Source organism: Anabas testudineus, chromosome 10 (genome assembly GCF_900324465.2).
Source record: "Anabas testudineus chromosome 10, fAnaTes1.2, whole genome shotgun sequence".
NCBI classification, from domain to species: domain Eukaryota; kingdom Metazoa; phylum Chordata; class Actinopteri; order Anabantiformes; family Anabantidae; genus Anabas; species Anabas testudineus.
In genome coordinates, this window is record NC_046619.1 from 9,513,948 (window position 1) to 9,527,505 (window position 13,558).

A 13,558-nucleotide genomic window follows, 5' to 3' on the forward strand; every position below is an offset into this window, starting at 1 on the left:
GGCCGCTTTTAAGGTGGACCGACACATTCCAATGAGAAACAGCGAGTGTGGAGCCAGGTTCATCATCAGCAGCCTCTGGTTTCCCCCCCCCCAAGAGCGATTAACTGTTCGGCTGAGAGCAGCGAGAGGAATCCCTTTTCTTTCTTTTAAGAAGATTACAGTGATCTTCTGGAAACTGAGAAACACACACACACACATACACACACACCCCGAGTTCAACCTCCCTGGTACACACAGCACAGGATTTACAATATGGTGAGCGTCGGCCAATCGCGGTTGCAGGAGGCGCACATCCATGGTGAGGAAAGGGGAGATTTTACGCATCAAGTGGAGCTGTCTGAGAGACTTCACCCAGGGCAAAGGGAGAGCATTAGCACAGCATTAGGAGAAAAAGGGGGTGTTTGTTTTTGTTCAGCTGCAGCGTCACGATGCGTTTGTAAATGCATATAGCCTTGCTCTCATGCTCAGGAGAATGCAAGGAGGGAGGACGAAAAGAGAATCACAGAAAATACTAGATGAGTTGGACTGTCGAATACTCTGACGCTCTGCAGGATTCAGGCTGCAGGACTAACATTAATAATCAAAACAAAAGGTTTTTATACTTAATACCACATTTGTCTCAAGGGGTTTTTACTATGTGCACATCATAACCCCCCACCCTTGAATGTGATAAGGAAAAAGACTTGGAAGACGCTTGAGGAAGAGTGACAGAGGAGGGATGCCTCCTGCAATTTCTTAATCTCGAAGAAACGACTAGTCATCATCCATTACAGAAACTAAGTATTATGTCTAAAAAATTAAAAAAGAATCACACTATGACTATTAGTGATCCAGTTTCTGGTGGTCGTTCTCTTATTTAAGGTAAGGTTATTAGTGTAAGACATTATAATAATAACATAATACAGCATATAGTATATCTTATTATTCTAGCAAGGCAGTGAAGTATATATACGGTATATTTATATTAGTGTTGAAAGTCATCAAAAGAGAAAGATATATTTATACCTATGCCCCTTTTCTCACATTCACAGCTACCACTGCTTATAAAATAGGCCTATATGTGGTTATAGTACTTTAACCATTAAACATTACCTATGAATTGTTTGGCAGTCTGAGGGATTATTGTAAAGACTATAAAACATAATTCCTTTGTCCAGATCTAGTTCTTGGTGTACACACATCCTCAGTTGTTTTCAATCTGGAAACCAGTTAAATAGTAGTTTAATTTCTTTCTCGTTTATTTTTTTTTTCTCACCTTACTGCAAAGTTACTTTCATAGAGGAAGAAATACCCCCGGCGTTTACCAGGCCCAGCGATGACCCTTTAACAGTAGGTGCTGTCTACTTACAGGACGTTTGTAAACCAGTATGCCAAAAACTACTTAACAACAACAGACAGCTGCAGACATGTTAAGGAAAACCTAATACCTGGAAATATGTGTCTTTTAGTGAGGCTATATTGTTGGGCACTTGTTGAAAGCCTCTGTAATTGCTTAAATATATATTTTTTTAATACATAAAAGTCGTTTAGTTGTATTACTATGCACACACCGACTGAATTTAACTGATTGGTCTTGTATGAAGGTTTGTATTTAAAGAACATGTTTTCCAGCCACACAAACGCATGTGATTTGATGCAATAAGTACTTACCTACATTGCAAAATACTGCAGAAACAGACTTTCAAAATGTTATGTTAGTTGTCTTGGTAATTATAAAAACCCTAACACACAAACATGTCCTGATGCGAGAGCCACCTATGACTGTCTATGCAATGTGAGCACACACTGACAAAACAACTAGCATCTCATTTAATAACCACAGGTGTACCTGATCCATCGCATTAGACGACACATCTTTATAATTTGCTCACTCCCTTATCTGTTCTGGGTGACTAAAGAACAAAAACAATGCTAATACCACCTGACAATTTTGGAGGCATACATCACAGGATTTGTTTATGGTCTGAGACAGTATCTCCAGCTCCAATTAAGCATGCCAGAATGAGTTGCAGTGTGGACCACAGCAGCCCAGCTCAGAGTTATGGATGAGCAGTCACTCTAGCAATGCCTGACCCTGAGTGCTAATTAGATATGACATTAAAATAACATGAGCCAAGGCAGACTTATGCAGAAATTAAAATGCTTTTCATCTAAGAATCTTCCAACATAACAAACAGGGGCAGACTAATTGGAATTATTAAGGTTGTATTTACACTTACACATTTTGAGGCAGGAACAAATCTTGAATATAACTGATTATATTATTCCCTTTTACTATTGTTGTAGCAGTACCACTACAGTGAGGGAATTTTTGCTTAACAATTACTTTAACCTGACATCTCAGTAAGTTGTTTGCAATATTAAGTGTTTTCACAAAACTGCATGCCATACGCTTTTGTAATTATTATTTTGAATGGACTGCATTGTTTTCAGAGAAGCAGTGTGGAGATTTTATATTTATTTACACTGTAGATACTGGCCACAGCAATGGGTGGGCAGTAAAAAACACAACCCAACTCTCTTCAGAAAGCAGCATTCAAAATCTTATTTTAATTTGTATATTTACTCCATAAACATTATTACAAAACTCAGCAAGTTACCAATATTACATTATCACCATACAGGCTTGATCACAAATATTTAAAACCTTTGCAACAGTTACAACAAAACAAAAAAAACAAAACAAAATAATACTCAAATAATTTACATGAAAATCTATAAAACAGCAAATTGTTCACAAATTATATTTTTTTCCAGGTTTTCATTTTTTTTCTTTGCTTATTTGTGTTTTGCACAGTAACACAACACTCTCACAACAAGATCATGGTCTTATTACAAAACTCCCAACAAAATGTAAATATTTCTAGTTTTCTGTTGATACTTTCATATTTTGGTTTTTAAAACCAGAAACTTGTCATTGTATATCCTTTCCACTGCCCATAGAGGCGCATAAAAGGTTACTCACACACACAAATACTTCACAGCACTTTCTAAGAAAAATATACACTTACAAAATATGTTACAAATTGGCACACAAAAAATATACAAGATTTTGTAGTGTCAAGAGTTCATTAAGATTCCTTCTGGTAACAACTCTAGACAGTATATATAAAGCTCGGTAATCTTTTAATGAAAAGAGCAAAAGTAATTCCAATCAATGTCAAAGAATCATGAAGTGAATACATCAAATAACATAACGTAACATTATAATATACATTCATAAACAGGGTTAGGTACCTAATCTATTTTGCATTTCTTTTTCTTTTTTTTGTTAACTCTGGGAAAACAAATCCAAAAAAAAAGTCAGCTTTCTTAGCACCATTAACATGAGGCAGCTCAACAGTGGCACATTTTCAAAACTTAAAAGAAGAAAAGAAAAAGAATATGAACTCAGAGAAGTACATTCAATTTGACAATAGGCAGAAATGAGAGAAGGCAGACTAAATGGGCTTGCAGCCAATGTGGAGCTTCCCATCAGCAGCTTGTCTTGGTCCTAACCCTGATACACTGGAGAAAAGAAACAAAGGATCATGGCAGAGAGGAGAGAGACAAAAAAAAGAGACAGAGAAAGAATGATTATGATTCTTGCCTTATGCAAGCAATCAATTACTATCACCTGTGCGTCAGAATTACCATATCCAGTGTGACGACGCCTGTTTTTAAATCAAGCTTCAATTTGTCCACACATCTCCAGCCAGTCTTATATAATTACTGCTATGCTTAAAAATAAAAGAGAGAGAGAAACTATAGTCCTCTTGTTTGGGTATATAATATATTTTTAATAGCTATTGTAATCAGCTGAAGGGGCTCGGCATTTGTCCTGGAATTCATTTAGTACATAACGGTTTTAGAACAGATTAAATATGATTGTGCGGGCCTTTATAAGGTGGATCTATTTCAGGGCAATGAGGCAGTGACTTAGCCTAAAGTCATTAATATAAATGGCCTGGGAATACACTGGATCAGATAGTACTAATGTATTTTTATTCAATTTGTGCATTCATTTGGCCTTGATTTTCTGCCAAAATCTTGACCCATTGAAATTGAGATGACAATTAAAGGCAGCATATATAAGAAAGTATCTATAAAAAAAAAGTAAAATTAAGACATTATGTGACAAATGATAAAGTATGGCAGTGTTGAAGAAATAAAATACATGAGAATGTCAAGAGAAATTACCATTTCAGGTAAGACTGATGTAAAATTCCCATGTGGAGCTAATTCGAAGACATGCTTTCTTTCATTTACAAGATTACTGATTCCATTTGTACTGAAAACTGCTTTCACATTTGCTTAAAATGTAACTGCAAAAAAAGTAATGTTCATTCACAACTGATGCGTGCATCAGAATCTCTAAGAGTAATAAACTGCCTTGAATTTCCAGTACAAAACAGCTATTCAGTGAGGCACAGCCTCAACCGACAAATAATTTCCTTGCTTACCCTCAAACATCTGCACTACACTCTCCTTGGTCCAGAGAAAGCTCATTTGAACATCTCTTTTTTCATCTTCTCCCTCTACAGTAGCCTTCAGAGCAGATCTCCCCTTTGCTTCTCAGTGCCAGGCGATGTTGAGGTAAATTGAATTTGGCAAACATAGTGGGGAAACGAGGAGAATTCAGAGTCTTTCTGATTTGGTTTAGTGAGTGGTGGTGTACCACTGCCAGCTGTTGGTGCCTTTCATCAGAGAAGAGAGAAAAGTCCCAAATAAAGAATTCCTGTAGTGGCAAGTCTCTGTAAGGAGTCTCCAACCCGAGCAGCCAATATTCCAATGGATAGAAAAGAGGAACAGCCAATATTCACACATATATAAGAGGTCATTTACACAGCATTGTTACTTTTGGCACATTGATTTTAAGATTATAATGATCTTTTTTGCAAATATTGCATGTCCCTGTACAACAACATTGACAAAAATACTCTGAGGGTGGAGCTTTTATGAATTTGCAAGGCGTAAAAATGTAAATTTAGATAACCAGTTCCTCTAAACTCCAGAAGAAAAAAGAAACAAATGGGGAGTCATTCCAACTTTGAAGGGGGAAAAAAAAGACAACGTCTGATATGTCATCAATACAAAATGGTCCCATCTTGTGTTTTCAAGATGTCTTGGGCTTAAACTGGGCTCATTATTTGTAGGTGTCCCTCTTGAAATGAGCCAGGCAGTGTCTGAAGGACAGCAACAACAGGACATCCATATTCTGCATACAAAAACAGATGAGGAGGAGGGGTGCGTAGATGTCACTCAATGCATTTGTGTATATAGCTACATCTTTAGGGAAAAGGGGGAATAAATACATAATTCAGGGGAGCAAGTTCTGCTGAGAAAATACAAAAACAAGGTTCCTCAAAAAGGCGACAGAACTGTTTTCAAGGCTTATTCTTTTTTTTTCAGACAGGAATAAAACAAAAACGACTATAAGAAGAACAAACAAAGCAGAAACAACAAAAGCAAGAAAAATGCAGCCATGGTCGTTTCAAATCTCAATCAAGCTTGACACAATCACTCAATAGGTAGTTTGCAAAGTACAAGAAGTTTGTCATGCAGATATTAATTTCCTCTTCAGGGGGGTTAAAAGGAAGTGGGAGTAGTCGGGGGGAACGTAGTAGTCATGCAGCTCTGGCATAGCGTCAGTGTAGGTATGCTTGGGAGGGAGGGCTGAGCAGGTAGTGGGGGGGAAGTGAGAAGGGGTGCAACAGCAGCTGATAACAAAATATTACCTCAGTTTCTCAAAAGAGGTCATCAGTGCTATGTCCTTATTTGGGTCTCTCTCAGCTCGCTTCCCCTTCAGTGTCTCAATCCGAGGGAACTTTGCACTGGTCTTGTGGCGGTACAGCTTTTTGTGTGCGGGCCCAGGGTTAATAAAGCTGGGTTTATCAAACATGTTACAGCCCAGAGCTAGTTGAGGGAATAGGGGATGAGAGGGGTTGAATTTGGCCTGGTTTTTACTTCCCTTTCCGCCTGCCTTTCTGCCTCTCCCGGCCCCTGTTAGCGCTCCTCCTTTTTTCTTTAGGTCAGCCTCTGTGCCTGCCAAGATTTTGAGGGTCTTTAGGTTGAGGCTATTTGCCTCAGAGGGCATGCAGGCCTCTGACATGGGATTCCACAGTGGCTCAATGGAGGCCATCATGAACCTTTGGACCTCAGCCATGCCAGAGACAATGTTGGACAGAATATTGGAGGGCTCCTCGAATTCTCTCTGGTCGTCCCCTACCAGACTGTTGCTTTCTGACCAGCCGGTGCCAGGCCAGTCCCCAGTGCCGCTGCTGTCAGTCAGACCTGTACCACAAGCACCTGCCTGGTTCTTCGCTGCCTTACCCTCTAACATAGCCTTTATTTTTTTGGTGGAGCGGGAGTTCTGTTTGGGGGTCTTGACTTTTTCTGACTTGGGAACTCTAGGAGCCCTGACTTTCTTTGGGCTCTGTCCTGCAGCTGTCTGTTTGCAATTGCTTTTCCTCTTTGACTTGATGCTTTTTGCACCAGCCAACATCTCACTAGTCTGTTCATCAAATTCAGTAACTCCCAGCTCCTTTTTATCTAAACATAACACACCCTGATTATTGAAGTTGTGCAGTGGAAACTGGCCGTCTTCCACTGTGTATGCATTTGTTGTGTGCTCTTGTTGCTGCATAACGTCACAGTTCCACTTTACCTCCGTATTGCAGTCTATAGTTATATCATTCACATCCTGGTATTCTCCAACATTCCCCGCCATCTTCATCTCACGCCCTACCACCTGGGGGGACAGGTTGGGGGTCTCAGGTGGGGAAAGCTCTGACAGCGATGAGTGTCTAAATTTGTCAGGGGTGAAGTTGGAGATATCCAGCAGGTCTGAGGACTCCCTGAGTGGAGTAAGGGCGTCCACACTCTGCTGAATCACCACTTTAGGACTGCAATGAGCTAAGAAACTGTCTCGGCCTTCCTCCTCACCCTCTCGCTCACAAGACTTGAGGCTGAGGGAGCTGTAATTGCTGGAGGAGGCTGACAGAGAGCCCACTGAGTCATAGCTGATGAGCCTGCCATTGTCTGTGCACAGGGACCCTCTCTGGTATTGCACCTGGCCCTCCACACATGCAGACTGACACACTTGCAGATCTGCCCCAGGCTGCAGCCCAGCCTCAGTCAGGTAGCTCTTCTCATAAAGCAGCCTGTCAGCCTCGGGGCTCAGCTGGCTGTAGTTAGACACTGGCAGGCTGTCATTCAGGGGAACAGCAGCTGGGAAGTTGTTGGGTAAGATGGGTGTCTCAGGAGTCTCAGGCCCAAAGCTCTGGCTGTGACTTGCACAGAGCTGTGGGTGCCACATCTGGGGGAAGTTTGGGCAGTTCTGGGGAGACTGCTGCAGCTCAGACTCGGATGGAGGAGAGAGGACGCAGCTCTGAGCAAGTTGTAGAGAAGAAAACTGTTTCTCCTCTAGGGACAGCCCCAGAGGATACTGCTGCCTAGAGGGCTGCTGGGGGAAATAAGAGATAGCTGCTCCACTGGAGGAGTCTGTAGCATCTAATAGGGTCTGCAGGTAGCCCCCCGGGATGACAGGGACACCCGCTTCCACCTCCTCTGAAGAGGGAGTTTTGTCAGGTGAGCAGGTGGACGAAACAAAGGGGAATTTCTCCTCAGATGTGTGAGCAGTGGTAGTATTGTCAGAGAAATGGGGTTTGACTGTAGCTGAGCTAATGCCTGCCTCTTCTAACCCAGCAGTAGGGTCCTCAATCTGTGCCGCAGCGACACAGGCATCCGTTTCATTTGTCACGCTCCTCCCCTCCTCTCCTTCTGCTTCTTTCATTTTCTTGCTCCTCAGCCTGGCTTCGCTTTTGAATTTCCTTATCCTGACTGTTTTATTTCCTCCCAGTCTCCTCCCCTCCCTCTCCTCCCTCTCCTGGGAGCGGCTTTTGGCAGTGACTATGTGCGTGATGGAGTTTGTGTCTAATGTGACCGGGAGGCCTGGGGCTGCTATAATTCCCCCTACCATGGGGGTGGCCTCCTCTTTAGTGACACCTCCATGGCCTTGATCAGAGAGAGGGGAGCCCTGTGCTGTTGCTGATTGCTCCACAGCGTGAATCCTCTGAACCTTAAGCCTGTTTGCAATCTTGTATTTCCTTTTGGGATGAGAATTAAAAGGGCGATGATGGCGTCCGTTTAGATGAAAACCGCATTGTTGTTTATCTCTGGCAGCCAGCTTAAGCTGTTCCTGTCTCTCTCTTTGCCTCTCCTGCCAGAAATCCTTCAGAGGAGCCAGTGTCTTATATTTGCTTACTGTGTCTGCGTTCAAGCTCACAGTAGCATCCATAGGGTCTAACTTTCCCAGTTTCACTGACATGAGTCTCTCTCCTTTGAACCTGTTGATGATGATGTACTTGATGACCACGGGTGGCTCTTTCCGGCAGGATTTCCGACGTTTTTTGGGACACCAGTCTACATCCTCCTCCTCCTTCTGACCAGCGGGAGCCTTCTCTTTTTTCTCTGCGTTCTTCTCACTCTCCAGTGAGTCAACATCGTATAAGTAATCATCACTGTATCTAACCTTTCTTTTGGATCGCAAGCCATAGTTGAGGGGGTTGGAGGGGCTGAGGAATCTCTTTGAGTGGCCCTTTTTAAATTTGCCCTCCTGTAGGGTGTCTGAGGAGGAGCCAGTGCAGGAGCTGTCATCACTGAATTCGCCCGACTCTTCTGTGGAGTTGAAGTCCATTAGGTAGTTGACTTTGGAAGTGGACATGGGTGAGCCTTGAGAGCCATGAAGGGGGCTCCTACCACTGCAGTCCCCTGCCTTTCCTTCCTGTCCTGTTTCCAGGATGAGCGCATCAGTTTTGGGCTGAAGGTCCTCTGTACTCCTTCTTAAGACCCCTGCTCCTTCCTCTTTCTTGGCACAGTTGGCCAGCACACTGGGGAAAAAGTTGAACTGTGTCTCCTCCTGGAGCACATTCGTTTTTTCCCTCATATTGTCCTGGAAAGACTCGTAACGAATCTTCAGCGAACAGACATCACTGCTTAAAGTTGAATCATCGTCCTCGTCATCAAATAGATTGTCAACATCTTCCTCAGAGAAGAGGTTGACTGAGAGTTCATTTTTAGAACAAAGGTCCAGCAGTTCCATTTTACTCTCACTGATGAATGACTCAAAGTAGCCCCAGTCCTGGCCAGCATTAGCCAGCAGAACCTCCTCTCCGCTCACTTTGTCTAGTAACAGTCCTTCATACAAGTTCTTAGCAGTTGCATCATCCTCTGGGTCATCACAGTCTTCTGTTGTTTTGCTTCCATCCACTCTCTTGCCCTCACCTGGGGCTTTCGGCAGAGGAAAGCTAAGTAGCTGGTCAGAGAGGAGCTGTTCTCCGTAATGACTCACTGCCTCCCCCGCATGGCTCAGGCACTGGATGCTGATGTTGCTGATGTCAGAGAAGTCCTCTCGGCTCACATCCCCTATCCTTACACTTAACCCAGTCTCTACGTCAGCATTGGCATTAGGGTCATGGGGCGGGTTCTGGATGGAATTAGGATCCGTAGCATCACGGGTCTCAATGAAGCAGCCGAGGCAGGTGCGGGTAGGCTGGAGAAGACACTCCTCTGTCAGTGCAGACACAGTGCCAGGCTCCATCATTGTAGCAGGCAAAGGAAGGGAAACAGGCAGCGGAAGGGGCGCTTTCTGAGTGTCCTCTGTTGAGCCCCAGGAGTTTACAGCTGGGGCAGGAAGTGATGTAGAAGTGAGTGTGCGGTGAAGGTGGGGGACTACAGTTTGAGTGTCATCAGACGGAGGGCAGGGAGGCGCTGTCAGGGCCAAAGAGGGGTCACTGGCAAGGGGCAGGGGGAGGGTGGTCCTCTGATGAGTTGGACAGGCCCGTTGTGAAGCCTCTGCAGTGGGAGGAGATGAGGATGGAGGGAGAGCAGCATCAATGAGCCCGCACAGACTCAGATCACCACTCTGCTCACATATCCCTGCAGAGACAAAAAAAAAGAAAAGTTACGTTTTTTTCAACTCTTCAAACTGTAAATGTGAAGTTAAATTACATGTTTTTGTCCTGTAGTTACACTGACATTTCTTCTGGGCTAACGGAATGCAATTAGTGTCAATTAACCCCCTAGAGCTCAAAATGTCAATTTGAGATGCCAGCCTTAAACATTAATAATTCAGTTTTGATACTGGATTCAGTAAGAGGTATTAGCTACGTCAAATTGAATATTGACAACTTCTTAGCCATTAGAGCTTAATGTTCAATATGTACAAATCAAAACCATCACAGCTTTACAAAATTCATATCTAATTCCCAGAGCACATAAAACAATGGGAAGGTGATTCACAAATTTAATCTCCAGCTGCAAAAGAGATAAAGAGCTGCTAGGAATGTAGTTGTTCTATTTAATAGAACTACATTTTATCATTTGTGTGGAGGAAGCAGTGCAAAGATCTCAGAAACAAAAACTCTCTGCGAGTCTCCTGAAAGTGGGTAAGCCAATGGAAAGACTTCTTACAATTATGCAACATTCACGTTGTGAGATAATAGTTGCTAAACCATTTAAATTTGTGTTAAATAAAGCTTTCATTCATAGACACGGAGTAGGAACATTCAATCCAAAGCATTACTAATTGGCTTGACAAAAGGATATACACTACTTTATGGAAATAATATAGAACCACTATTCACTATGGTATTGTTTGCCTTCCTTTGACAACCCACAAGCTGTATATGAGATCAAATTAATGCAGTCATTGTGCTTTACCATCCCCTTATTTCACTATTTTTGTCTGTATACACTAGATCCAGCAACAACTTAGATCTTAAGTAGCAATGCACCACAAGATTACACAGATTGGCAGCAACAATAGCAGTAATGACTAAATTGAATGTAGGTTTTGGTGATTTTCTACAGGTCGATTGTGACAATGTCTTAATCAGTTGAAGACATCCATCTGATGAGTAACAATCAAAATCCACAGAAGCGGGCTTGTAGCAGCAGGCAGATAGCTTTGTTTGCTCTGCATAATTAGATGACAGCAGCGGAGGCAGGTACGTACACATGGGACACGACAGGCCCATATGTTGGAAACTGTATAACCAATATCATCTACACCTGCTTCTCTCTACAATCCCAAGCTGCAGCCGTGCACATATTCTTTAAAACCGTTCCAGAAAAAAACAACCCACAGTAAAGTATTCACAGAGGTTAACTAGCAGCATCCCCCATTTTAGGATGGATGCACCTAGTGATTATTGAGCTAGTGATAAATGCTTGAGGGACACACTGCTTAACAAACAGTGTTCAACATGGCTGTATTGGTGGTGAGCAAATCTTTGAATATGGATATGATTTGATAGTGATTTAACGAGGTAATGAAATTTCTGAGAGTTGTTCGCTCTGGATCTGGAGACACACTGGTGCAACCAGAACGCCTACTAAAAGCATACAACTGTGCTACTGTCATCCTTAATGAAGAAAATCTCAGGAGAAATATGCATCTCCTCTCTTCCTCTAGGAGTCAGAAAACTGTTATAGCAGCAACTCGTCAGAGGCTGCAGAAGCATCACAGCGAGGCGTTTGCCATCAGTTCAGTCTGTGAGCCAAAATGACCTCAGAGCAAAAGCATGTTACTGACACATGTTCTCTGTGGAGAGTCAGGACAGAGCTCTTCTTCTATGTTTATTATTACATCTTCGGCCCCACTGCACTGTATGGCACTTATTGTAAACACGAGATTATAGAAAGACAACAAAGCTATTTTTCCCAGACATGGACACAATTAATTTGGCTTAAAATTATATGTAAATAGTGCCAGTACTTGAAATCTACCAAGTCATTTTCCAGCACTCATAGTCAAGACAAAGATAAGAAATAATTACTTATCTCTTTCATTAGCCCTACAAAGAAGCACAGCCACAGAAAAGGGGAAATTACAAAAAAGGGGAGAAATTAACTTCCTTTATCCCCCTGTGCACGCATGAAACCTAAGCTTCTACCTAATATTGCCAAAAGATTGTTCAAAATTGCTGTGAAACATTAAACTCATATTGAGAAATGTGTTTCCTCAGGCTTTATAATGGATTAACAATCTATCCTATCCAGTGTGCATATAATTTTCTAGCGTGTGTTTGTGTGTGTGTGAAAGAGAGAGAGAGAGAGCAAGAGTGTGTGTGTGTGTGCTAGTGCATGCATGTATGGATGCACGTATGTGTGTATGAGAGGGAGAGTGATAGAGTGTGAGTATTAGCTTGGGGGTATAGTGTTATCGAGAGGCCATCTGTCTCCAGCTGGACCATTAGCTCTTCAGCTGTTCAGAATGTGCCACAGATCAGTCAGTAAGACAGGTACACACACACACACACACACACACACACACACACACACACACAAACACACAGGGCCTTACTGCTATGACTGTAGCTGACAAATCGAGTTTGACATTAGAGGTCAAAGGGTGACCAGTAGCTTCATATTCACTGATATGGTACAGCATAATGATACTACTTCATCTGATCTGGCAAATGTAAACAAGATAAACATCCAAAATGCTCACTGCTGCCAGGCTTCAGTGTGCAGCTTACAGAAAGAGCAGCTCATTTACTAATAAAAAGCACGGTTCGTGCACGCTGAGATTCAAAGAGAAGCGCTCCTTGAATAGAAATGGAGGCTGGATGTGACACAGCTCGTGCAAGCTGGCATAGACATTCTCCCCTGAACATATGGAAGGACCCCGGCTGCTGGCAGGTGGTGGCGATCTTCTGATCCCCAGTCCTGCCAAGCTCAGCCATGCTAGACAGCCCGACAACCGCCAAACTAGACCAGACCAGACCAGTTAGCACTCAGAGCTCTCTGAGTCTCACCTATTATCCTAGCCATGACAGTCAGGGCTTCATCGACCTTAGGTAAGCCCGAACTGCCCTGTGCCAGCCGGCTCTGCAGAGAGACAAGCTCATGCAGGGGGACATGGACATGAGGGGAGAGACAAGTTGGCATCTGTGGCTTCATCTATTAGTGTCAGATGCCACACACACACAGGCACATATGCACATACACACATTGCAGCCATAATCTTTCTCTCAGTAGATGCACTTTATAAATAGGGCAAAATGTCTATATGAGCACCATCTGTCTCCGATATTAACATGAATAAAGTCATACGTCCATTCCATATCACAATATGAAGTACAATGCAAATGAAAACAGCTGACATGGCCTTTTCCTCCTTTTAATAGCTTTTTGAAATCATTCCTCCTTCCCTTTCCCTCTTTCCATCTCATCTTCCTCCCCATCCTGCTCACTCTCTCCTTCCCTTCCAACCTCCGTGCTCCTTATCCCTGTTATATGGAGGCTTTTACATTCGTAAAATGCCAAGCTAGCCGTTCTGCAGTCACAGTCACCCGAGGCGTTCACTCATCCAGCTGGTAAGGCAGCCACAGAAGCCGCTTGCTACCTATTGCTCCATCTTCACTATATGACATTTTGTGAATGGTGGGGGGAAATCAATCCAGCCAGTACGGGATGTTCATAATAAGTGGTGAGTAACTGCAGCGTGATTCATGGCCATCCTCCTCGGAGAGCTGGCCTGTTCCTTCTCAATGGAGCTGCTTTCACCCTTCTC

At 43.0% G+C, this 13,558-nt stretch overlaps 1 protein-coding gene across 2 annotated transcripts in view; it reads right to left on the reverse strand.

Annotated features, from left to right (window-relative positions):
• Positions 1–2,571: 2,571 nt before the first annotated feature.
• Positions 2,572–13,558, reverse strand: part of nexmifb (neurite extension and migration factor b) — a 46,020-nt gene continuing 35,033 nt past the window's right edge. Inside the window, exons 3-4 of one of the 2 annotated variants that reach the window (XR_003298679.1) lie at positions 4,443–9,918; positions 2,572–3,507 (exon numbers count right to left, since the gene is read on the reverse strand). Coding sequence is in view for 1 of the 2 variants with exons in the window: in XM_026357251.1 (XP_026213036.1) it covers positions 5,714–9,918 (4,205 nt within the window). In the remaining variant the exon portion in view is untranslated. Of the gene's footprint in view, positions 9,919–13,558 lie in introns of both variants that reach the window. The other variant, XM_026357251.1, reaches the window with a different exon arrangement.